The 27,771-nt window shown below is 35.5% G+C and overlaps 1 protein-coding gene across 2 annotated transcripts in view; it reads left to right on the top strand.

The window, feature by feature from the left end:
• PRPF18 (pre-mRNA processing factor 18) overlaps positions 1 to 27,771 on the top strand; it is a 64,297-nt gene that overhangs the window by 9,970 nt on the left and 26,556 nt on the right. Inside the window, exons 2-4 of one of the 2 annotated variants that reach the window (XM_036761949.1) lie at positions 15,121 to 15,198; positions 15,424 to 15,450; positions 20,322 to 20,426. In XM_036761949.1, coding sequence (XP_036617844.1) covers positions 15,121 to 15,198; positions 15,424 to 15,450; positions 20,322 to 20,426 — 210 coding nt within the window. The remainder of the gene's footprint in view (positions 1 to 15,120; positions 15,199 to 15,423; positions 15,451 to 20,321; positions 20,427 to 27,771) is intronic. The other variant, XM_036761950.1, reaches the window with a different exon arrangement.

Below are 27,771 nucleotides of genomic sequence, written 5' to 3'. Positions count from 1 at the left end.
TTCACATTGTCTTCCATTTTTTCATTCCTTTGGTTTATAGACTACTTTTGAGAATAATATTTTAAGTGCATAAAGCAAAATACATAGTATTACAAGGAAATCAATTATATTAAAATACAGTTATCAATATACTAAGAAAAAATTCCAGAAATTCAAAGACTACAGGTTAAGCACTCCTTCTCTGTCATTTAACATTATCTATATGTCCGTGCCACATACAGAATTCATTAGTTATGCGTCTCTCTGGCTATTCAGCTGATCTGTCTCCTTTTCAGGTCAAACATCACTTAGAATGCCTTTTATATAACTTCTTGTTTGCTAGTTATCATCAGTAATATGCTACAGCTTATTTATGCCTATCATTTATGTTGCTGTTGCTCTTTCTGTTACTCAGTTTTGATTCTTAAAGTCTTGTGATATTCCATGTTTCGCAGCCACTTGGCATTACTGGAAGAAATGTTGGTGTTAAAAAAGATGGAGTCTTATTTCAGCAAGACACTTAGAGTTGTTGACAACCACGTGCAGTTTCACAAAAGCAGTACAACACATTGTCTACATCTTTTCCTTGGAATACAGTTCATTGTCTGTCTACAGAGTCTTCCAGGGTGTTTTTACTAATGATAGACCATCTAACTGTATACGATACTTTGAACAATAGGAATTTTTCACTTACTTGGTTTTTCCTGCATGGATTGTTGGGTTCTTTTGGGTGGCTGTGAATCTCATTGAAGAGGTTCTGTAGTATTCTGTGACCGGATGCAATTAACACAAGGTCATCTCTAAATAGAATCTGGAGGAGCTCATCACTGCTAGGCTCTTCACTGGACATCTTCCACGACCATGATAGATGTCCATTGATAGCAGTTAGTAGATTGACAAATAAAGTTGTCTGTCTTGTTTATCTACCAAGAAATCTTTGTGTGATCTCATATGCATGGACAAAACATTGGAGGAGAGCTTTTAAGGGAACATTTTGCCCTACACAATTGAATCCTTGTTTTTAATAGCTCACACACAATAAACATCGTTGCATTATCTGTACCTTTCAGTCAGTTTTATGACTAAAGATGTATCATTTGTTAAAATCTACCTGTTCCTTTTGCATTTTTATCAGGGATACTCTCCATGTTATCAAGGTTACCTTCCTTTGATGCAGTTAGGTGGTACAGGATAGAGCACTGGGAAAACTTGAGTTCAAATATGGCCTCAGACATTTAATAGCTGTGTGACCCTGGGCGAGTCATTTATTCTTTCTTTGCCTCAGTTTCCTCAAATGTAAAATGGAGATAGCAGCACCTACATCTCAGGTTTGTTGCAAGCATCAAAGGAGATATTTGTAAAGCACTTAGCACAGTTATGGCTTATACTAAGTGCGGTATGGATGTTTATTCCCTTCCTTTCTCCTCCATTTGTTTGTTGTTCAGTCTCAGAAGGATATTTAAAAAGGGAGAAGTAGGTTGTTAGTTATTTCTGTTTTCTTAATTGTCTTTTTCTAGTAGTAATACTGACTGATTTTTTTCCAGTTATTTAGTATTTTGTATTAGATATATTCAGACTGGATGGTAAAGCCCTCAGAACTGTGTTATATATACTCTTGTATACTTGCTCTGGTCTAACTTTTCTTTTTTGTTTTCTCTAAAGCCATTTTTACTTCTTTGTGTAACACATTAGAGACTGGGATGTTTAAGAGTGTAAATGTGGTGTTATTAATGAGGAAAATAGAATTGTTGATAGAAGTTAAAATTCTTTTCATCAGTTAATTATACTAGTTGTATCTTTTATCTTTTAATATTTTTTGGATATTATAGTATAATTGGGTCACATGCTATCCTTTCTACAAATGCATTTTTCTGCGCCTTCAATTCATGATGTCTTACTCATTTGTTCATTCTTCAAGCATTCATTCAGAACTTATTATGTACCTCCCACTGTGCTAGGTGCTGGTCATAGACGGATAAAAATTAAACAGTCCCCGCCTTTAAGGTGCTTGCAGGCTGCTGGGGGAAACAACATATGCATAGAAAGTTAAATTAAAAAATAACACAAAAGGATTCCTGGGAAGGGCACTTGCAGCTCAGGGAATTGAGATGGTTTGGGGGTAGGAAGTGGCATTTGAACTGAGCTTTGAAAAAAGTGAGGTGAAGAGGGAAGTGCACTCCAGGAGGGGTCAGCATGTACATAGGCATGGGAATGGGAGATGGAATTTCATGGAGGGAGTGCCTGTTGGGCTAGAATGCCCAGTGTGTGAGTGAAGACATGAAGAAGCATTTAAGTGCATACTATATGTAAAGCACTGTGCTAAGTACTGAGGTAACAAATGGTAAGTAAGACAGGTTGTGCTCAAGGAGCTCACATTTTAATGGGAGAGAAAATACACTGAAAATTTCAGCTACAAGTCAAATGGAAAGATCCCATGGTCTTTACAGCAGAGTGCCAAGCGTGTGGCAAAGCACAGATGGTAATGTGTTACCTTTACTGTGTTTTCCATTCAAAAAATCATCAGTTTAAGATGCTGATCAGTTTGACAGTGCCAAGGACATAGAGGGCATTTGCGTTTTAATCTGGGTCTTAAGTAACTTTAGGTACAGTACACATAAAAGTAGTTTGTAGGCTACATCTCCAAGGGGGTTTCGTCTCAGGATAATGGCTTTTAGAGATGGGCAGGAAGCAGGACTGGTGGTCTGAGGGCTGCTGCCCAGGGCTCTTAGGCTTGCCTATCATTTGGGGGCATTTGACTTTTTTTTTTTTTTTTTGCAAAAAAAGTTATTTATTTTTAGTGTTAATTTTTTTAAATTTCGGGTTCCAAATTATCTCCTTCCCTTCACCTCTCCTCCAGCCATTGAGAAGGCAAGCAATCTTCTATGTGATAACAGTCATACATGTGAAGTCACACAAAATATATTTCCATTTTATCCATGTTGCAAAAAAAGGCAAGAAAAATAAAGTGAATTTGACACTGCTGGTGTAGGGGACAGTACTGTTTCCAAAATTCTTGGCTTCAGGGTCCTGGGCTATTTCCGTTTAGATCTCCCAAGGAAAGGGACTTCTGATTAAGATGGTTAGACAGACCAGGGATCTGAGGCTCCGCTAGGATACCAGCTTAAACCAGTGTAATCTCTGTTCTTCCTAAGACCTAAAGCAATGAACCTCTAGTAGTGACTGCACAAGGAATTGGACCGAGGGGTACCAGTGTCAGGAAATCTTGCCACTGTTGACTGCTGTGGTAAATATGACTTGATTCCCGTGCCTCAACTGGTACCTGTTTCCAATCTAGGTCTGTGAAAGATGAGATGACCTTTCTTTCTCCTTTCCCTCTTCACTATCACCTAGAGGCTTCAGTGGAGAAGATGAGGACTATGATAGTGGTGCAATAGTACAACTTTGTCTCGTCCTGTATCAAGAGACAATACTTGGGCCTAGCCACCTTGTCTAACATTGCAGAATGAGGCAATTATTAGCCTTATCTGAAAGTTCTTATCCAAGATTTGAAGCTATAGATATGGGCAAACAGAAGAAAATTTCTACTACAATGAAGAAATAATATAGATTAAAAGAATTCTGAGATAAAATCCCAGAGGAAATAAATAACTTTGAAATAATCACAATTAGAACCCCAGAAAAAGAATGGTTGGGTGGAAGGGATGAAGAAATGAGAATGAAAAAATGCAATTAAAATACTTGGAAAGAGAATAAGCTGTTCAGAGTAAAAATGGACTTTTTCCAATTAGTCAAGACCTTGAAAAATGGAGAAAGGTGCAAAGAACTCAGTGATTCCAGACAACAAAAAGTAGTTAGAAAAAAGTCAAATGACAGAATAATTGTCTTTAAATAATAATAATAATTAAAGAACTGGCTTGGAAAAAGAATTTAAGAATCATTGGAATCTTTGAAAAGCGTGACCAAACAAAAAACCTGAACTTCCATTTTAAAAAATCATAAAAGAAAACTGTCTGAAACTGTTAGAGCTAGAAGGCAAAATGAAAAAGAGAATTCTATTGGATATCTCCTGAAAGAAACTGCAAATTGGACACAAATTGGACAGAAATTTCATAGCCAAAATCCAGTTTTTTCAGATCAAAGGAAAAATACTACAAAGAGCTAATAAGAATAGAGCAAGTTCCAGTAAACCTGGAAATATAGGCAGAGACTGATTGGGAAGTACTTAGGAAGCCAGAGGGATATAGATTTTATGAGAAATGATGTGGTCAGACTTCTGCTCCAGGCCCATCAGTTGGCAGCTTATGAAGGAATATTGCTTCATATCTTTTCCACCCTTCTCAGTAAAGTTTTGAGAACAAATTTATACTCTAAACTGTTGTTGCTGTTAGTTATCCCCAGGTGTTTGCTGGTTGAAATCTAGGCTTTTTTTTTTTTTTAATGTTGTGGCAATTGTTTCACTTTGGTTAAACTTTTTTGAGGAGTAGAGATTTTTCCATGCCTATGTATGTTGCTTTATATGTTTTCCATATTTTGGTATCAGCATAAGTATTTGTTTGCATATCAAGTTAGATCTCTTTTAGTTGAATGCTATATCTTCTCATCTTCATTTGTCTTAATTTGGGATTGATTTTCGATCTTTTTTGTAATAAGTTTATGTTCTGACTATAAATGGACATCTACTGAAGAAATGATTCTCTCGCCAGTAACTCTATTTCCTACTAAGATATACTCCATTTCATTTTTGTGATATTATTCTATGCATTGTCCAGCACCTTTCACCTCTCTTAAAAGTGTTCATGGAATGTAGGAGTAAGGTTTCTGTACAGTCTGTAAGCTTTTGCTTTGTCCTGTTTCTTGATTCTGATCTATGTTTTCCAGTTTATCTTTCACTAACCTTTATGTCCACGTTTGTATTGAAGTCAGTATGTATTAAATATATATGTATATGCATATATACATTTACTGTATGTGTGTGCATATTTGTTTATTATTTAAAAACCAGACCTGTGATTTCATTGGTATAGGGAACTCCCAATGAATGAACTCCCTCTAACAGTGAAGTTTATTCCCATCTGCTCTGCAATTTATTTATATATTTATTTTTAGGTTTTTGTTTTTTTTTTTTTTTGACAGGGCAATTGGGGTTAAGTGACTTGCCCCAGGTGACACAGCTAGTACGTGTGTCAAGTGTCTGAGGGCAGATTTGAACTCAGGTCCTCCTGACTCCAGTGCCAGTGCTCTACTCACTGTGCCATCTAGCTGCCCCCAAATATAAGGCAGTGTTATCATTCTTTATTTTTTTTTTTTTTGAGGGTGGAAAGGCAGGTCAGCTGGGGTTAAGTGTTGCCTAGAGCCGAGAGGCCAAACAGCTTGCTCAGAGTAAAAGCTAGTGTCAGAAATGGGACTTTGAACCCTTGTCTTTCTGGCTCTAAGGCAAGCTGTTTGTCGCTATTCAATGCAACTTTGTAATGTTGATTTAATCGGAGAGTGTCTTTTCTGAGTTCTTGGCAGGATTTCTGTCCCTTTTTACCTTTTACAACAGATGTTGCTGCAGTTTTCATAATTTTTTTTTTCCTTAATGATCATTATGAACACTGCAAAAAAAAAAAAAAGATGAAATGGTGTTTCTTGGTGCTTTTTCCTGCATAGGAGACAATATAAATATCCCTGTAGTAGGACTGGGACTGGAATTTAAGACTTCTGTTTCTAGTGCAGCACTCTCTTCATTACACTAGTGAAATCTAGTACCAGAGAAATACTTGGTTGACATCACAACCCTGTAAATAAAGTTAGTATTGATAGCCCCTATTTTAAGAGGAAAAATGAGCAGACAAAGTAGGTAAGTGTAAAATGGGAAGCAGTACACTGAAACTCCTGTTCTCCCGTCATACTCATTAGCTTTTCATTAGGAGAAAATGTAGTGTTACTTTAAGTAAAAATTTGCTCAATAGCATTGAAATGAATATTTTTTCATATTAGAAGATGTTTCTGGGCAGCTACTTTACCTGTATTTGAAACTATTGACAAGGTCATTGAGACCTTTTCAAAATGTTAAAGTTAGGTGAAGACTGGCCTTTGGTTTGGAGTTATATATATCACTTAGTATTGTTTGCTGTCTGCGGCTTTCTTTTTGCTTTGTCAGATGATACCATTGTTTCAAAAGAGGCATTAGCCCATTTCATGTCAAATTTGTCTTCTGCTCCTCAGTCTTTGTTACTAAGAAGTACTGCCTGGAATATTCCTATATGTGACTGTAATTTCTTTTTGCTGAGTTTTTGCTTGGTCTACTTCAGTATACCATGAATCATCTGCTTAGATATCCTGTTGTCATTTTTTTGCATATACTATATTGAAGCAGGTATTTGTTTGCTGGTAGATGTGCTGAATTTTATGACATCATTGTTGATGAGGTCTGATGTAACATAGCTTTATGGGTCAGTAATATAGCCATTCAAGGATTGGAATGGAATGTTTGGGGAAGATTCTAAGTGTCACAGGTGTAAGAAATAGTTCTATATACTCCATGTGATCATAATCATATTAAATTTGTATTGTGCCTTTTATCCAGATGTCCTAGAGAAAAATTCTAACTATTTTTGGTAGTTTTTGGATTATCAATTTAAAATTACATTTTTGTTTCTAACATAATAGCGTAGTACAGTGGAAAAGAAAAATGGATTTGGAATCAAAGACCTAGTTTCAAATTTTGGTTCTACTACTTATAGTACCTGTGTTACCCTAGACAAGTCACTTAAACTCTGTGGATCTCAGTCTCCTCATCTTTAAAATGAGCGGTTTAGATCAGATGTTCTTTATGGCTCTTTCTTGCCTTAACTCTTGATCTTATTATCCTTTTTTTTTTTTTTAGTTCCAATGTGACAGGCCCCCAAAATGACAGAATTATTTTCATTCACCACGGTATAGTTGTTACATTAAAATTTAGAGAAGGAAATAAAATGTTGTTGATAAAGACTTCATAGGCAGAAATTGTCTGTAGAACAATAGCATATAGCTTTTTAAGAAGCAGACAAAATGCGTTCTTTACCTTAATTGTTGTTTGAATGGATTCTAAGTACATTGGGGCAGAGGAGGAAAGAGAGAAGAGAAATTGGAGAGATTAAGGGGAAGAATACATCTAAGTAGATATGGAAAGAGAAATTAGAAGCTTGAGGACAGTGAAGAGAAATTTTACTCTGCAAATCCTTAGGGCAGAATAATTTTGCTTTATCCACTAGCTTCTTTAAATTTTTTTCTATTTCCTCTTAACCTGCGATATTATCTGTTCTTCACTACTCTAAATTGCGATTGTATTTTTACCAGAAATCCATCCACATAATATTGGGCATATCTATGCTTTACTTTTTTTTTTTTTAAATCACAAGGGAAGTGTAGTTCTGCAGATGTAATTTCCAAATCAAATTAGAAAATGTAGAGGGGAATGTTCAGCAGCTTCATGATGATCTAAGGTTAAATTGGGCAAAGCTGTTAAATTCTCTTTTGAAGATTGTTATGTTTTTTAATTACATATTTTGTTTTGACTTAGGAGATATTCCCGCAAATAAAAGCATTCCAAAAACCCAAATAACTTCTGTACATTCCCTAAAATTGTTCATAGTTTGTTTACAGTAAGAAAGGCTGTATCTTTTAACTTTGAAAATGTGGTATCAATACTGATCATTTAATGATCCTTCTTGGTGCTTTTTGTCGTTATATCACATTTGTTTCTGGAAGAAGAAAAAAAAATCTTCCTTCTAGATGCCCTTTAAGGGAATTAAGCAAAAACATTTGATACAGTCACAACATCTGATAATATGTACAGCATTTTGCCTCAGTGAGCCTTTGCTTCTTATGTTTCATTATCTGTTTTCCAAAATCATCACTAGATACTCATTTACTCAAATTTAGACTTTTCATTTATAGTGTTGTGGTCAGTGTGTAATGTTATTTGGTTTTGTGTATTTCACATTGTGTCAGTCAAATATCTTCATACATTTGACCTTTGTGTTTCAGCAGAATTTTGTTTTCAACGCTGACTTAATTCACGTTGTTATAGCCTTGTGTGTAATTTCATTTTGTCATTTTTGTCAGTTTTAAGGTGAAATCTCAGGGTTTTTTTTTTGATTTGCATTTCTCTTATTAATGATTTGGAGCATTGAGACCCATTTATTAATGTCATTTGACCATTTATCTTTTAGTCAAATGTGCATAAATATATTCCCATATATATGCCTGTATGTATACTTATTAAATATATCTTGCATACCAAACTGTTATCAGAAAAATTTGGTACAAATCTTTTTTCCCATTTGACCATTTCTGTCCTTGTCCTAGATGCATTAATTTCTTTTGTACAGAAGCTTTTCAGTTTCAAGTAATCAGTTTGTCTATTTTATGTTTTGTAAGTGCCTCTGTTTCTTGTTTGGTTAAGAATATATTTCCTGCCCATAGCTGTGGGAGGTATATGATATGTTCTTCTTCTAATTTTTAAAATAAAATGATCATATATTATCAAGCTCACAAATCTATTCAGAATGTATTGTGGAATATAGTGTAAGATGTTGGCCTAGCCTAATTTCTGCCAGCCTGCTTTATAGTTTTCCCAGCAGCATTTATCAAATAGGAGTTTTTCCCTAGGTAATTTATGTTTACCACTTTATTAAATACTGGATTATTGAATTCTGTTGTTTTTGAATCTCCCCTGTCCAGTATGTTCCATTGACCCAGCAATCTGTTTTGTTCCCAATACCATATGAATTTAATCACTATAGCCTTATAATACAGTTTGAGTTCTAGGAGTGCTGTTCTCCTTTTGTCCCTACTTCTTTTCGTAATTTCCCTTGATATTCTAGATCTTTTGCTTTTCCAAACAAATCTTATTATTTTACCAAATTCTGTAAAGTATCACCTTGGTAATTAGATTGGAGGGCATTAAAAGTACAAATTAGTTTTGGTAGTGTTTTCAGTTTTATCATATTGGCATGGCCTAGCCATGAGCACTGATTCTTTCTCCAGCTATTTAGATTGTTTTTTAATTCTTTGTGGAGTACTTTGTTATTGAATCTATCACACACACACACATATACATATATACATAAATATATCAGCAAACAAGGATAGTTTTATCTCCTCTTTACCTCTGTATTTATTGGAAAAGGTTCTAGTGTATTCTCATTGCATATGATACTTGCTTGGGGGTTTTGATAGATCCTTTTTATGATATATAGAAAAAGATCTCTATGCCTATACTTTGCAGGGTTTTTAACATAAGTGAGTGTTTTACATTGTCAAAGGCTTTTTCTCTCTGTTGAGATGATCATGTGGTTTTAGATATTTTAGTTTTTAATATGATTAATTATGTTGATTGTCTTCCTCATGTTGAATCATCCTTGCAGTCTTGTTATAAATCCCAGTTGATCATAATGAATGATTTCTTGGATAAATAGCTGTAGTCTCTTTGATAAGAGTTTATTAGTCTTTTGAAAGAACCTGCTTTTAGTTTTATTTTTCACTTCTTTGGGTTTTTTTAATTTATCAATTTTCCCTTTAATTTTTAACGTGTCCTCTTTTGTGCTTATTTTAGGTTTGTTTAGTTATTGGGTTTCCACTTTTTAAGATGTATATTGAGCTCATCAGTCCTCTCTTTTACATAGTTACTAATTATTTCTATGATTATTCTTTGGTCCGCTATTTAAGATTTCATTGTGTGTCTTTGGTGGTCTCTGAATAAATTTTTATTTTTATTATATTATCATTTGGAAAGAGTATACTATTTCTGCTTTTTTACATTTATTTGCAATATTTCTGTGCTCTGTTACGTGGGCATATTTTTTTTTGAGTTTCATGTGGTGCTGAGAAACATGTTATTTTGTTATCCCATTTAGAAGATGTCATAAGTTATTTAACTCTTGGTTTTCCAACACCTTGTTCAGTTCCTATTTTCCCTTTTGTTTATCTCTGTTAGATTTAGCAAAAATTGGTGGTAAAATCTCTTGTCACTATCATTTTGCTGTATGTGCCTTCTTGTAGCTCAAATAATGTTTCCCTTATGAATTTGGATGCAAAGGTGTTTGGACCATAATATTTATTACTGATATTGGTTTGTTGTCTATGGGTTGTGTCAGCATATAGTTTTCTTGTTTACCCCTTTTTATTTTGTGGGATTTTTTTTCTTTGTCAAATTGCATGATTGCAACTCTTGCTTTTTTGGTTTTACTTGATGCATAGAAAAAAATTTTTTTTTCTCCATCCCTTCAGTTTTACCTCTTGTGTGCCTTTGTTTTTTAAGTGCATTTCCTGTAAACAACAGATTGTAGGGTTTTGTTTTCTTATGAAAATTGTCACTTTTTTCTTGTATTGGATTGTTTAATCCATTCACATTTGAAGTTATAAGTTATGTTTATATTTTTCTCCATCTCTCTACTACTTTTTTTTTCAAGTTATGATTCCCTCCTCCCCCCTCCCCCACACAAAATAGACCCAGTATGTTCCCTCAGTTGTTTTACTTTCATCTTTTTTAGTGGCTCTGTTTCCACTGACTTTCTTCTTCTGATCCACTATTCGCATTTGTTACTTCTTTTCCTTTAGGGTATTGTTTAATTAGTTCCTTTTTTTCTCTTCTGCTTTTACCTGGTAGATTTCCCCTTCTCTCTTCCCTTTCAACTAATCCTATTAATTTTTTAAAATTTCATTTTTCCACACCCCCTTCCAAAAAGAATTTTTCTCAGTGTCTTCATTATCTTTCTTTCCTTTCTATCTTCTCTAGAACCTCATTCTCTGATTCATGAGTCCTATAACTTATCTGGTCTTTTTGTTTTCTCTCTTATTTCTCATTCACTCAAAACTTCAGGGTATCAATTCTAGGCTCTTCCCTCAGGGGTGGGGAATCCGTGACCACAAATGAAACAGGGCTTACTGAGGTCCCCAGTGCCTGGAAGCCAGTCAGCACTCCAGGACTGCTGTATCATCCTCCTAAAACCGAGTGAGGAACTGGCAGCTTTGCGTCATCTGTGGCCTTAAGGCTTCAGGTTCCCCACCACTGCGGTCTAGGCAGTTTCTGCCACTACCTTGTAGGGCTTGTCTTGTGGATTACCTTTTTCTATTATGTCTCAATTATTGCAGATGTCTGAGAGGACAGTCACTGTTCTATGGTAGGGCCCCTCTCTTCTGAGTCTTGGATTATGCAACCTATTACTGACCTATGCCATCTCTTTGGTACCTTTTCCTTTCATTTGCCACACTATCTCCTTCCCAGCTCCATGCTCTCTCACTTTTGCAGATGTCAGTTGCCCCCAGGAATTCTGACTTCTTCCCTATTTCCCCCTTCCTCCCAAGTAGGAAAATTAGGCTTTCAAGGACCAGATTCCCCCAGGCCCTACTAGTATAAGGTTCCCATCTCCCTTCAAAGACCTGTCTTTACTTATAGGAGCATTCATTGTTGGAATCCCATCTCCAAGGTAAGGCCTCCTTCCTTTCTTCTCCCCACCCCCAACTCTGCCCCTAGTTCATTCTTACTCTCTCATCTTCTCCTGTAGGGTTTTCTCTTTCTGAGACTGTGGAGGCCACCTTTCTCTTGTTGCTAGCCCTTAATTTGACCCTGGCACATCATACACTCCTCTCTCTTCCCCTGTTGTCCTCCTCTACTCTCATGTTATGTTGTAGTTCCACTGATTGACCTATAGGAAAGGTGTCTCCAGGTTCTGTCCATAATGCATGCTCCCGGTCTTCCTCTTTTCACTGCGTCTCCCAGATTTCTGCCTTTACCTTATAGTCCTTAAGTACACTTAGAAAGAAGTCTCTTTACTGTCACTGTTGCTCTTGCTAGCCTTGGCTGCTGCATTTGTTGACTCTTGCATTTCTTTTGTTTGGGGTATTGAAGAAGCAAATAATCTCTTCATTTCTAGTTTTCTTTCCAAAATATTTCAAATTCCTTTTTGTTATTGAGTGGTCATCTTTGTTCATGTATTGGTTAAATTCAGATTTATAGGGTAGGTCCCCCTGGACTGCATCCTGAACTTTATTGCTCTTCAGAATGCATGATTCCATTCCCTCCTATGTTTTCTAATGGGTGCATAATAGTCTTGTGTTTTTTGAATGCCTTTTCCTTTGTAATTGAAGTTCATTCTTATTTCTTACAGAACTTATTTCTCAATTGAATTATTATATTTAACAACTGGATGTCTTAGAGTTTTATAGCCTTGAGTTTTCTGGAGGCAATCTGTAAATTTTTTCAATTGCTGTTAAGATTTGTTTAAAGTTCACTTAAGACTGGAACTTGTCATCTTAGATGTTATGGCTCATTAGTAACATAAGTCATTGTCTTTGTACTTAGATTTTTAATCCTGTTTTCTAAATTCCTCTTAGCTTTTGAATTTTCAAGTTTGGTTTTTGTTCTGTTTTCCTACAATGTATGTCAGGTGTTTTTAAATGTGTCAGGTTTTCAGAGAAGCTACCATCTTCTATCTGAGAAGCTGGTGCTATATTTCTAGTCCTTTGAGCTAATCCTTTAACTTGAATAGGTTAGGAATGTTATCAAAAGATGTTGAGATAATGTCAAGATCTGCTGTATGTTTTTGATTGCCAGACATATAATAGATTTTGAACTATATTCTAGTAATAATTCGGAGCAATGTTGAACTTCCATACTAGACCTTCTCACAAGGGGAACCACATATGGAACCATAGATTTTCGTTGGCATTAGAGCTGAAAACTCATTAGTTTTTGCATATTAGGTGGTGTGCTCTCAAATCATTGGTTGATAAATTTGAAGAAGGAAAAAAGGAATCTTGGCTAGCATTGTCTCTCAAAGATGGCCCTATAATGTGCCATCCCAATGTGGCATGGTACTCCTAATCATACTGTCATTTTCTAAGACAATTTATCTTCAAATTTTAATATAGTTCGGTACTTAAGGTTGGCACAGATATTAAATATGGCTTTTTGAACAGTTTCACTAATCTACCTAAAGGCCATACATTATACTGGTTGATAAGATGGAATTATTTTCACTAGAACATAGCCAGGCCACAAGAATTACATTACCCTGGAGCGCAAGATGAATGATAATATGATTGTCCAGAAATATGTTGATTAATTAGTATCACAGCCCTTTTTATTTAATAGAATAATTATAAGCAGATGATTAAAACAAATAATAGAGGCAGCTAGGTGGTGCAGTGAGTAGAGCACCAGCCCTAGAGTCAGGAGGACCTGAGTTCAAATTCAGCCTCAGACACTAGACACACTAGCTGTGTGACCTTGGCAAGTCACTTAACCCAAATTGCCTTCCCTTCTCCCCTCCAAAACCTCCTCCCACCAAAAAAAACCCCAACAAATAATAAAAACCATCTTGAAGTGTAATTGTACAGGCTATTGGATTGCAGTGAAAAGGGTACGGAACTAGGAACCAAAACCTGATTGCTCTTCTCTTGGTATTGCTACTTAAGTGGCTGTATGACTATGAACAGGTCACTTAATCTCTGTGAATCTCAGTCACTTTGTTGTAAAATAGGAGAAACAATACTAGCTATATCTACTTCACAGGTGGGGTTTTTTTTATTTTCAAATGAAATGTGAAGTGCTTTTAAAAAGATATGAAATTCCTTATAAATGTTAGGCAGCATAATATAAAATGGCTTTGGGATTCTATAGAACAGGGGTCTAGTCCTGCATTTCCTGCTAATTAGTTGCGTATCTTTAATCTTTCTGAGCCTTAGATTCCTTATCTGTAAAATTAAGGGATTAAAATAAATTATCTGTTCCTGCTCAGAGATTTTGTAATTGTGTTTTAATAGTACCAATAAGTGATGATAATATAACTAGCATTTATATAAGCCTTTAATATTTGTAAAATGTTTTTCAGGCATCTCATTTGATCCTCACAGCAACAGTCCCATTTTTACAGATAAGGAAACTGAAGTGAAGGGTCTTAACCGACCACGCCCTTTTTTTTTTTTTTAATCATCTTAGACCCCTTTGGCAGTTTTGTGAAGCTTACGGATCCCCTCTCAGAATATAGTTTTTAAATGCATAAAATAATACGATTCCAAAAGGAATCATTATCAATGATATCTGCTTAAGGAGATCATCTAATATTAAGAGTGGTAGCTCAGGTAAGTAGATATTAATAGGTGGATGGTAGATTTCCTTTCCTGCTAATGTACAGCCTAAAATCTGTATAAGAAAATTGAGTAGATTCCCTTTAAAAATATCTCATAAATAGGTATCACCTAGAGTGACTGCTCACTTTTTCTTTGCCAGCCCAAGTGCTATATAAAAATCTTTAGGCATAGGGAGGTGGTCATTTGAATGTGTGGCTGGATTTGGAGCAAGAAAACCTTCCTAGGTTTGATCTGTGGCTTTGCCACTTACTCATTCAGCAGCTCTAGGTCTCATTTTCCTTATCTTTAAATGAGAAGAGTTGGATTAAATGATCTCTAACAGTCCTTTTTACATATGAATCTAAGATACTGTGAACAGATGTCTAATAGAAGGAGCTGCAACTAGAAACAGGTCCCACATGTAGTTTCTGTAGAAAAAAAATTAAAGGTAAGTTTGTGGGTAGTATGAAAAGAATTGCTTGTTGTCCATGTCTCTTTTCAGCTACATCGGATTTGAAGAATATTTCATAACATCAAATTCTATTACAGTACAATTCTAGAAGTCTGTAACAAAAAAAATATTCCCTAGACACAGTCTATATGCCCTGACTATTTTAAGAAATCAAAGGTATTCCACATGGCAAAAAAGAATTTGAACAGTCCCTTGGAGCTCATTGTAATAGGATTTTAACATGTACAATACATATACCATATGTTATTGGTGGTTGTGTGAGTTAGCAGGGAATAGTAATTTAAACATCCCATTATGTTTGATCAATCATGAATCATTTTTGCAAAGGTTATCTTTCAAATAAAACAATATAAAATTAAATCAAAGAAGATGAAATCTATGAGTTTCATTCTGTTGGCTTGCTTTTTTTCTTGAAGAACACATGCTAAAATGCTATTGCATTTTCACACATCAGTACTTTGAAAATTGGTGAAATCTACTTAACTTGCTGGACATTGATAGAATTGAAGCATTGGGGAGAGTTTTTAAACCTTTGGGATCCATACTTATTGGCACTGGGGCAGGAGATGTTGTCTAAGAGTTATATTAACCTATTTATTTCTTTCTAATAGGAAAGTAAAAGATATTTCAAACGTAGTGAACTTGCCAAAAAAGAAGAGGAGGCATACTTTGAAAGATGTGGCTACAAGGTATGAATTATTTTCTTTTTTGTCCAGACCTCTGGTTTCATCATGAAGGGAACTCCCAGTGAGGAATCTCCCTCTATCAGTGCATATCAGAACTATTATACAACTTATATAACCTTAGAGAGTTATGTTAAATTGTATATTTATGAGTTTTAAAATGTGTTTGTATATTGTTAAAATGACAATAAATTGTTGTTCTTTGTTCAATTTGTCATTGTTATACATTAGCCTGTAAATGAGAAGCCAACTGGAGAGGTATGAGTTTTTGGTGTATGTTTTTATTTTTAAAGCATTTTTAAATGCAGGAAGAACATGCATGATATTTGGCTTTGGAATTTGTGTTATGGTTTGGCTTTTTGTGAATAGCATGAAGTGGCTTGAGATCAAAGCTTGAATTTTCTTTTTAAAATTTCGCCTTTTTTTCTGTGGACATAAGTACTGGATCTGACACTGGGCCATGTTAATCTCCTCTGCCACAACCATCACCACTATCCCCAAATTAACCAAAAGCAAAACATAATATACTAAAAAAAAAGTTTTAAAATGGATAGATATATCATTTGTTCTGTTGCTTTTAAACAGATATTTTATAGTATTAATAACTCTATTTGGCCCTGAAGATCCAGTGCATGAAAAATGGTGCCACATAGCGTTTATGTGCCTTTGTTTATATAAGACAACACATTTCAAGCACTAATCTTAAACTCTCTGCACTTTTGAAACAAATGAGTCATTGGGAAGGCTTTGTCTATATTTCCTAGTAGCATGGAATAAATTATCTTTAAATTTATTTTGTTGACAGGGTTAGCTTTTATGGGGTTGGGAGGAGTTATGTTAAAATTGTGCCATAAGACTTTTCTGTAGCCTTGACATTTTTTCTACTAAAGTTAAAGGATCTTTTGGAATAATTTCACTTAATCTTCTGCAAGGTTTTAGTTATTAAAATGTAGTTACTATTATGCACGTAATATAGGAAGAAAGACTTCTGAAAAGCAAGTTCTTATACCAGTGTTTTGAAGGCAGCATGAAGAATGCACACAGCTCATATGTGCATTCAGGTTTTTTTTGTAGTGTTTGGTGAGAGGATTGATATTTAAAGAGAAAGCAGCTATGTTTCTCATAGCATTAGACAGCAAACACTATTTGAATTCTGGTTTTTTTTTTGTACGTGTGTTGATTTCCTTTGTTCTTAGTGTGGGAAATTAAGTAGCAAGTGTTGGATTACTTTTTTACTACTCCCAATTTCTCTGATTTAGACTTGATCCAAGAAAGCATTAACTATATATTTAGTCCATTTTCCCATGCCCTCCCCGATCCCTTTGTTCCTTTTTAGCTTAATGAGAGAGGGAATAATATTTTTAAAATAATGGATGCTTTTGCTTAGATAATCTTTGTGATGTGTGTTTTATTTGCTTGTGAAGAGAGAGCACTGAAGCAAGATAATTACTGGAAGGATATTGCTTGTAATGTTGAGCTCAGTTGACAGAATGCCTCAGATCTTTTCCCCAGAGCTATTAACTGTCATTTTATAATAAAAAATAAGATTTTTTTCTTTGCAGTTTGTGAATACCTTTTTGGACCTGGGGAATATCTATCTCTATTCCTAAGTAGGAAACACGGACCTGACTTTCTAAAGTGTTGTTTTTTTTTTTTTTTTATTTTATTCCTGTAGTGGAAATGTGTTCCTTGTGTAGTTCTGTTCTACTATAAATATTATTCCTTTCTCATCGATAGACTCATAAATTTAGAGCAGGAAGGATGTTTTCCATCTTGGATGTCCTCAAGGCTAACCCCTTATTTTATGCTTGAGGAGATGGAGCCCCAGAGAGGTGTAGTAATGTGTCTAAAGTCTGATAGGTAGTAAGTAACAGGGCCAGGATTTGAACCTAGATTCTCTGATTCCAAATCCAGGGCATCTACATAGCACTGCTAGATTCATGGCATCCTACTTTATTAACTAACACACTCTAATCTGTACCTTTATTCCACCTCAGTCACAATCAAGGATGGTCAAGCCTTTGATCTTATCATTCATAACTGTTCTAATTCCATGCTCCAGAATTCTCAAATCCCGCCCCCCCCCCCCCCCATCACAGCCTTCTCTCATTCCCTCTCTGCCCTCTGCCTTATTCCTCCTAAACTTTTTCTTCATTCTCACTCTGACCTCTTACTGTACCCCTCCTCTCCCAGGCTATTATCCACCCCCACCCCCCACCTTCCTTTCCTCTCCTCCTAGTCTTGACCCTGTAGTTGAAACTATTTAACTAGACACCGTTTTCTCTCCTTGAATCCCTTGTCCTTTGTCCTCTTATTTATACCTTTCCAAACCTCAATTTTTTTGTCCCTACTTTTCACTTTCTCTTCTCTTATTATGTACTACATTTGAAGTCCTACAGACATGCCCTGAGGGTCCAGTACTGATTTGTCATCTCAATTGAACCTTCACTGCTAAATGGAAATCCTTTTATTCCTTTCCTGTCTCCATTTCACTCTCCACAGTGGCTGTTCCAAACCTTCTTAAGCCTTCTACATTACCCCTTGGTGGTCACTTTCAGCAAAGAACCTTCTACTTTACAAAGAAAATTGAAGCTGTCTATTACTATGAGCTCCCTCTTTTCTTCCTATTCCATACCTCCAAATCCTTCCACATTGCATCCCATTCCTGCCTCTTTTGTGCTAGTCTTTGATAAACACACCCATTTTTCTTGTCAAGTTAAGCTTTTCAACTTGTTCTGTTGATCCCATTTACTCTTCCAGGAGGTGGTCACTGGCATTATATCTTTTCTCATTTTACTTTCTCCTTATATACTGGCCCCTATTCTTTTGTCTATAGATCTGCTGGATCTCCTCTATCCTTAAAAAAAAAAATCACTTAATTTTGTTACCCACTATAGCCATCATCATCCTGATCAGACTGCTAGAAAGCTGTGTGGACTTATCGTCTCCATTTCCTCACTTCCCATTTACCACTCAATTGAAATTGCTTTTCCCAAAATTACCAACAATCTTTTAATTTCTAAATCTTATGGCCTTTTCTTTCTTAAAAAAAGTTTTATTAATCTTGTTAAAATAGTTTTGTCAATTCCTACTGACACCATCCTCCCGGCCTCCATCTTTCCATCTTTCTGCCACATAGAACATTTGCATGTAACAAATAAGTGCAGTCAGGCAAAACAAATTAACACGTTGGCCATGTTTTAGAACATAAACCTTTTTTCAGAGCTATAGTCTACTACTTCTGTGCTGAGAGCCACTAGCCTTTTCTCATTCCTCATCCTTTTTGAACTTTCTCCAGCTTTTAACACTGTCATCCACTTCCTCCTACATAATCTATCCTCTCTGATTTTCCATGTTTTTCTGGCTTTACTACTTGATTAGTACTAGTCTGACTATTCATTTTCAGTCTTTGTTGGATCATAATAGATTCGTCTCTTAAATGTGGATGTTTCAAAGGCTTTTGTCCTGTTCCCTTTTCTTTCTTTACCTTTTCTTTTTGTGATCCCATTACCCTTCCTCTGTACTCAGTCATTACTCCTATGCAGATAATCTCTCAAATTTATTTATATATATATATATATATATATATACATATACACACACACAGCTTCAGACTCTCCTTTGAACCCCTGTTTCACATTAACAGCTTTCTAGTAGAAACTTCTACATGTATATCTTATTGATGTCTCAGACCTAATCCTATTTAGAATGCATATATAGTTATCCCTTCCACATCTCAACTTTCTCCATTGTGGTTTCAGTATATCAAGGGTCAGCATAAGAAATTAGGTGGGAATTTTTTGGGAGTTTTGTAGAAGCTGCAGATGACATAAAAAGGCCAACAAACTACACGGAGCATATGATCAAATTCTTAACCCAAATTACAATAAGGTACTGTAAGCACCACATAAAAGAAAAAGAAAAAATCGAGACTTCTTCTCAGGTACAAAGGGAAGGCCAAAAATTCTATGCAGGTTTACCGCGCCCCTACCCACTGTCATGTGGAAGGGATAACTATTCACCTCCCCTAAGTTTGTCCCTCCTCCAAACTTCAGTTAAACTCATTCTCCCAGTAACTTGAGTTTAAAGACCTTCACAGTTTGGCTCTACCTAAACTTTCCTCCTTTGTGAAAAAGGTCCAGACCCTATCCATATTTTTAAGCTCAGTTTTCTAAAACTGTACTTTGGAAAAGAAACTCTAATCTGTGAAGAGATTTTCCCTAAAGATCTAGAGGAAGAATATCTACTCATGTGACATGAATAAATTAGCATTTTTAATAACAAGTCTGTTAACATTCTCTAAAACGGTAGAATGTTTATTTAAAACAGATCTACAAATTCTTGGACATTTCTCCAGATGTGCCTTCTGTGGTCTGTATGTATTTGGTACAATTGGAAATGGTTGGATTTGGTAGCTTCTCTGGCTGCTGATTGCTATAGAACATTTGGCTTTCCTTATTTTTTAAGCATGAGGCCAGAATAAGGTAAAAATATATTAGGGATGATGGTGACTCCTTTCTCTGTTTGTTGGATTGTACATATGTAGCAGCAGAAATAGGACAATGGATCACCTTACAAGAGCAGTTCATTTTTGTGTGTGTGGGGGGCAGTTGGGGTTAAGTGACTTGCCCAGGGTCACACAGCTAGTAAGTGTCAGTTGTCTGAGGTCGAATTTGAACTCATGTCCTTCTGGCTCCAAGGCCAATGCTCTGTCCACTTCGCCAACTTCTCCAATTCATTTATTCTTTAGAATATTTGACAGGAACAAATCTTGCTAAATTTTATTCTGGAAAAAATAACTTCTGTATAAAGTCCAAATTTTATAGCTTTTTTCTTTTTTTTTTTTTTGTTTGGGAGACTGTTATGTGTCACTCTTCTGTATCATGAATGCCTTCTATGTGTGTGTAGTCTTTGTAATTTTACTTAGGTTGATAAATTTGATAATATTTTTACCGTGAAGCACCTAGAAGCATGTTCATTTCCAGGCTCCTTCAGAAGAGCATTTGAAAAAAAAAAACCACTTGTGTTTTCATTGAGATTTATATTCAATTTCATGAACAATTAAACTGATAAAAAAATAATAAATATTAACTATAGAATATTATGTAAACTGAATTTCTTTTGCTTAGATACAGCCAAAAGAAGAGGATCAGAAACCATTAACTTCATCCAATCCAGTATTAGAACTAGAATTGGCAGAGGAAAAATTGCCCATGACTCTTTCAAGGCAAGAGGTAAGAGTGGGTGTTAATTGGTAGTAAAATGTGCATGTGTTTTAATGTTTCTTTTCTGTGCTTGTATTTATCTTCACCCTTATCTAGCCAGTTGTATGTGTTTGATTCAGTATGGGTTGTCTGTGATAATAGAAATAGCATGCAGCCAAGAATAACAATGAGGCTCAAATCACCAGTTTGGCTTTCAAGGATGATGCAACAACTCTTGAAGACCCACCTGCTTAGTCATAGTAGGGTTACGGTCAAGGTTGGTACTGGAGAGGGGAGGAATGATCTTCAAAATTACAGGTCCTCGAGTATTTAGTTTAATTGGTTTTCCTTCTTGATACCATTGTCTGAATTCTTTCATATGAAAAATGAATAGTCATGATTTTAGTCTCATTCTGAATTGAGTACAACTTTTCAATTTGTGTGTAAGTTGCTTGAGTCCAAACATTTACAGAATTGTACTTAAATGATAATACTTCACATTTGTAAAACATCTTTTGATTTATGCAGCACTTTTTTTTACAATAATCCTGTGGGGGTAATTAGTCTAAGTATTAGTCCCATTTAACAGCTGAAGTGACTGAAGCTCAGAAGAGAGTTAAGTGACATCTCAGAATCAGAACTATTAAGGATTGGGGCCAGAGATTAAATTTAAGACTTTTGTTTTTGAGGTCAGTACAGTGTTCTTTCCATTATACTAAATCAAAATTTTATAGTTATTGTCTTGTCGACTCAACTGCTCCTTTAACTGCTATACCTTTACCTATCTACTCTTCTGATACTCTTTTCTGGATGCTCGTTTTGTGTCTTTGTATTTGTCAAACTGTATACATGTACGTACGCATCTGTATTGCTCTTTTTTCTCAGACTTGATATAACTGAGTTCTACCTGCCTCCTTCAAAACCTTATCTCCTATACTCTGACCCTAGTACTCTTACCTTATTAAATCCGTAACAGTCTTTTATTGATAATTGTAATTTGATTTTTTGATTGATGAACCATCATATTTGTAGGAATTTAGTCATTTTGTTTCCATATATTTTTTAAAAAATTGAAATATCAGTTTTGCATAAAAGTCAATTACTCTGAAGTTCTCTCCCCATATAGGTATCATTAAGGTTTAGTCATCATATGTTTAGTATTTGGAAATCCAGAAATCAGGCTGTATTGAATATTTGATACAATATAGAGGAAATTATAGTATCTACTGTTAGGGAATGCAACTCAAGGATTTGGTAAAGGGCTTGGGACCCAGAGTTTGGGGTTTAGGTCTGATTTATTACATTATTATAATATGTAATGCTTATGTTCTAATTAGTGAAAGGAAGAGCACTGAATAAGTAACTTGGGGCCAGGTACTACGACTAATACTCTGTTCATCCTTGGCTAACTTTGCTATTTAGCATTGAAATTTCTGTCTGCCTGAAATTAGAATAATTGCAGCATACTAGAGCTGAAAGAAATCTGGAGGATTGTGGGTGAATATTTTTATTATTTTCAAATTAAACTTTATTTTTTTAGCTATCAAGCCTTTATCTTTCTTCCCCTGCTGAAAGAAAAAAAAAAACCCTTGTAACAAATATGCGCAGTCAAGGAAAACATTCTTATGTTGGCCATGTCAAAAAATATTTTGTATATTTAAGCTATCATTTATCCTCCAAGGGTTTGATAACTTGTTTCATTATGAGTCCTTAGGAATTGTGGCTGACCTGACAATGTATACACCATTTTATTCTAGCAATCTCCTGAGTCTCTGCCACAAGCTTTATTTTATCATTTGTTGTCCAATGTATTAGCAAGGCAATAAACATAACATCAGCGATAATTGTGAATATGCCTTGTAGTTCTGTTATTGCAAAATAGAGAGACTCTCCATATAGAAGGTGGAAGAAGTAAAACATTTATTCAGACACCAGAGGACCAAATCCCTTAAACAATAAGTCCATCCCATCCAAGCAGCAACCAACTCTCAAAACCAATAAGCCCACTTTATCATAACAGCAAGGAACCTGAAACACAATATCACAGCATGGAGCCTTGCCATCCAATAAGCCATTGGCTCCCCCCCACTGGGGCCTTCCCACAAATACACTCACAACCAGAATTTCTGCTGTCACCCTCAGCTCTAACTGCTCTCTCTCTAAGCATTTACTGTGATACACTTTCCGTTTCCTCTCAGCAAGCTCCTCCTACCACATGTGACTTAGGCTTCCTGTGACATAAGCAGATCACATGGCCTATTAATGGGTGGGAAAGAGCTTCATATCTAAATTGTCATTACAGTGGTCCAGGACCATTTTTGGTTTTTCAGTTAAGAGTTTAACTTCATTTTAGGGATCTTTTCATTCGCAGTATTGAGTTTCTGTGTCTTTTCAGAGTTGTTTGTCTTTTTACACTATTGTGTTTTTTTGTGTAAATTGTTCTCCTGGTTCTGTTAACTTCACTTTGCCTCAGTTCATACAGATCTTCTGAAGTTTTTCTGAAAACATCTTTCATCATTTGTTATAGCAAAATTATTTGGTTACGTTTATATATCATAATTTGCTCAGCCATTGCCCAATTGATAGGCGACTCTTTAGTTTACAGTTTATTGCTACTACAAGAAATAATGGTTTTGAATATTTTTATACAAATAGAACCTTTTCATTTTTGTTGAATCTTTGTAGGGTGTAGTACTCTATGTATTGGTATCAACCGTTGATTGATATCAGTGGATCAAAGTATATGCACAATTTAGTACTTTTGGGGTACATTTCCAAATTGCTTTTCAGAGGGACTAGACCAATTCACAGCTCTACTAACAGGACATCAGAGGCATGTTTTCCCTCAGCCCCTTTCATATTTCCTTTCTTGTTGAGTTTTCCAATCTTATGGCTGTAAGGTAGAGCCTTATAGTTGCTTGAGTTTGCATTTCTAATTATTTGTAATTTAGAATATAACTATACCTTTGGAGAGCTTGGATTTCTTCCCTTGAGAACTGTCTGGTTGTGGTAGTTCTTAGATGTGAACCATATTTTTTAAAAATGATGTTTAGAAAAAAAAAAAAGATTATAAAATTTACCTTGTTGCTGTGTTGAATTTAGTACCTTTTTTATTTTTAGGAAATTATTAATGATGTATAGCCATTTCCCACGTACTCAGATTTTATCTGTTCTTTAATTGTGCTCCATATATTTGACCTAATCTATATGTTTCTCAATGTTTGTTTCTGAGTTGAATTAATACATTACAGGTTTTTTGGGGAAAACATTTTATCCTGAATTTTAAACACCAACCAAAAGAGCATTCCTATACACACAATATAATACAAAAAAGAGGATCCTGTATAAAACTGTGAATCTCCATTTGGTTGTAACTTTATTCTTTAAAAATATAATACATTCTGTATCTTACTTCCAAAACTGTTCTCCTGGTCTGGGCTTTCTTCTGAAATTCCTTTTGATCTGTGCCTTTAAAAAAGTGTTACAATGGCCCTTTTTTTTGGCCATCACTATTGCTAGATCTGTCCCACCGCACCCTAGAGTTTTCCCCTCTCCTGCTTAAGTAAAAATCGAGAGAAAGAAAAAAACGCAAAATACTTTCTTACAAACAAGCATACTCAAGCAAAATGAATCCTGATAGTGGCTAGGTCCAAAATATATGTCTTTTCACCTTGGGTTCATCACTTTCTTGTGAGGAGATGGGTTACATGATGCTTTATTATAGGTCCTCTTGACATGGTTGATCATTGCATTAATTAGAGTTCTCAAGTCTTTCAAAGTTGTTTTTCTCTATAGTAGTGTTGTCCTTTGTTAATTGTTCTCTTGCTCACTTCACACTCTATCAGTTCATACTACGCAAGCTTCTTTGTAACTGCCTTTTTTTTTTCATTTCTTATGGCACAATTATCATTCCATCCATTGCAGTCATATAGCACAATTTGTTCAACCATTCTCCAGTTGTCAAACAGGCAGCTTAAGGTGCCTCATTAAATTCTAGTTCTTTTTTTCTTTTCCCTTTTAGTTTCACCTGTAGCATCTGAGAGTTTGTATTACTTGTGACTCTTTCCTCTCCAATATTATCCTGTGTCTTGTATTCACTTCCCCCATTCCTCCCTGTTTCTGTTGAATTTGATGTATTTTTATTTAAAAATCGTGTGTGTGTGTGTGTGTGTGTGTGTGTGTGTGTGTGTGTGTGTGTGTGTTGAACTCTCCTTGCTTCATTTCAGATAGGAGTAAGGTTCATCTGATAGTTTTGCCCCCTCCTCCACTCCTCCATAGTTGTATGCTCTTCTCAGACACTCTGTTATGAGAAACAAGCTCCACCCCCTTCTTCCTTTCTACCTTAATATATTCTGTTTACCCTTTTCCCTTTTAAAACCCTCAGAACAAAACCAGTCAGTCCCCACGACCTTTGATTTCTTTATTAACTCCCTCAGTGTCTTTTGAAGACATTAAAGTTCTAAAGAGACTCTTGTTATTTTCTGCCCATTAGCACTAGGTCACCATACAGCCACTTCCACTCAAACAAATTTACCTTTTTAGATTTCTCTGGACTCTTATGTTTGTATTTCATAGTTCTTTTCATCAGAAATTCTTGAAAGTCTTTTATTCCATTAAAGATTCATTTCTCCACCCCTACCCCCACCCCCAATAGGATTATATTCAGTTTTCAGGGTAGGTTATTTAGGGTTGTAAACCTATCTCTTTTGTTTTTAGAATATTCTCTCTTAAGATTTCTTAATTTATTAAATTAGAATCCACTGGTCTTACATGATCCTGATGGTCATTCCTTTGTCTATTGCTGCTGGAGAGAGCACCAGGCCTGGAGTCAGGAAGAACCAAGTTCAGGTCTGGCATTAGATACTACTAGCTGTGTGACCCTGGATAAGTCACTTAACCCCCTTTGTCTCAGTTCCTTATCTGTAAATTGAGCTGGAGAAGGAAATAGCAAAACACTACAGTATCTTTGCCAAGAAAACTCCAAATGGGTTCTTGGAAAGTCAAACATGACTGAAATGACTAAACAGTGGTCTAGTTCAGTATAATGTATTGGTCGAATCCCCAGAATATTTTAAATATCCTCCTTTATAGTGTGGAAAGGTTTGCCAGATCATCAAAGATTATGAGCTGAGTAATTTCGGCCATCAGTTCATATATACCTACGTATTTGGTAGGTACTTCGTTTCTACAGTCTGTAAAAATGTTTTGCACTCCAGTGTTTCCTTGTAGCACTTTATTACTGTTATTTTTTGGATTGGATCTATTATTTCATTTGTATAGGAACTTTTTGGTGAGGAAAATCCTTCCACCAAGGCAGATTGGCACTTAGAGCCTTAAAAGAGTTGCCTGGGCCAGTGAGAGCTGAAGCAACTTGCCCCAGGCTGTGCAGCTAGTGTGTGTTAGAGGCAGGACTTAAACCCAGATTTTCCTGGCTCCCAGGCCAATACTCTCTTCACCACACCAGAGCCTGATGTTTTTAAACATTTTCTTTTCTATTTATTTTTTATTTTATTTTTTCAAATTTTATTTTTTATAAGTTAATTTATTTTTAGGTTTCACTTTCCTTTTTAAAAATTTTTTATTTAATATTTTTAGTTTTCAATATTGATTTCCACAAGATTTTGAGTTACAAATTTTTTCCCCATTTCTACTCTTCCCCCCAACCTAAGATGGCATAAATTCTGATTGCCCCCTTTCTCAGTCTGCCTTCTCTTATATCATGCCACTCCCTTGCCCTTATGCCCTTTCCCCTTACTTTCTTATAGGGCAAGATAGGTTTCTATACCCCATTGCCTGTACATCTTATTTCCCTGTTGCATGTAAAAACAACTTTTTTTTAAACATTCATTTTTAGATCTTTGAGTTCCAAATTCTCTCCGTTCTTCCCTCCTCACCCACTCTCCTTGAGAAGGCAAGCAATTCAACATAGGCCACACATGTATCATTATGCAAGACACTTTCATAATAATCATGTTGTGAAAGATTAACTATATTTCCGTCCATCCTATCCCGTCCCCCTTTATTCAGTTTTCTCCCTTGACCCTGTCCCTTTTCAAAAGTGTTGACTTTTGACTATCTCCTCCCCTAATCTGCCCTGTCTTCTATCATCTGCCCCTTTACCCCTTCCCCCCTACTTTCCTTTAGGGTAAGATACCCAATTGAGTGTGTATGTCATTCCCCCCTTAAGTCAAATCCAGTGAGAGCAAGATTCACTGATTCCCTTTCACCTGCCCCCTCTTCCCTTCCAACAGAACTGCTTTTTCTTGCCACTTTTATGTGAGATAATTTACCCCATTCTATCTCTCTCTTTCTTCTTCTCCCACCATATTCCTCTCTCACCCCTTAATTTAATTTAATTTTTTTTTAGATATAATCCCTTCATATTCAGCTCACCCTTTACCCTGTGTCTGTATATATGTATATTCCCTTCAACTACCCTAATACTGAGAAAGGTCTCATGAGTTACTAATATCATCTTTCCATGTAGGAATGTAAACAAAACAGTTCAACTTTAGTAAGTCCCTTATGATTTCTCTTTCCTGTTTACGTTTTCATGCTTTTCTTGATTCTTGTATTTGAAAGTCAAATTTTCTATTCATCTCTGGTCTTTTCATTGAGAATTCTTGAAAGACCTCAATTTTATTGAAAGTCCATATTTTGCCCTGTAGTATTATACTCAATTTTGCTGGGTAGGTGATTATTGGTTTTAATCCTAGCTCCTTTGACCTCCGGAATATAGTATTCCAAGCCCTCCAATCCCTTAATGTGGAAACTGCTAGATCTTGTGTTATCCTGATTATGTTTCCACAATACTCAAATTGTTTCTTTCTGGCTGCTTGCAATATTTTCTCCTTGACCTGGGAACTCTGGAATTTGGCTACAATATTCCTAGGAGTTTTCTTTTTAGGATTTTTTTCAAGAAGTGATAGATGGATTCTTTCAATTTCTATTTTACCCTCTGGTTCTAGAATATCAGGGCAGTTTTCCTTGATAATTTCTTGAAAGATGATGTCTAGACTTTTTTTTTTTGATCATGGCTTTCAGGTAGTCCAATAATTTTTAAAATATCTCTCCTAGATCTGTTCTCCAGGTCAGTGGTTTTTCTAATGAGATATTTCATATTGTCTTCCATTTTTTTTTCATTCTTTTTGTTCTGTTTTATAATTTCTTGATTTCTCATAAAGTCACTAGCTTCCACTTGCTCCAATCTAATTTTTAAGGCAGTATTTTCTTCAGTGTTCTTTTGGACCTCCTTTTCCAATTGGCTAATTCTGCCTTTCAAGGCATTCTTCTCTTCATTGGCTTTTTGGAGCTCTTTTGCTATTTAGGTTAGTCTATTTTTTTAAGGTGTTATTTTCTTCAGTATTTTTTTGTC

This window comes from Trichosurus vulpecula, chromosome 5, assembly GCF_011100635.1.
Source record: "Trichosurus vulpecula isolate mTriVul1 chromosome 5, mTriVul1.pri, whole genome shotgun sequence".
Taxonomy (NCBI): Eukaryota; Metazoa; Chordata; class Mammalia; order Diprotodontia; family Phalangeridae; genus Trichosurus; species Trichosurus vulpecula.
This window is presented reverse-complemented; position numbering and strand designations above follow the sequence as displayed.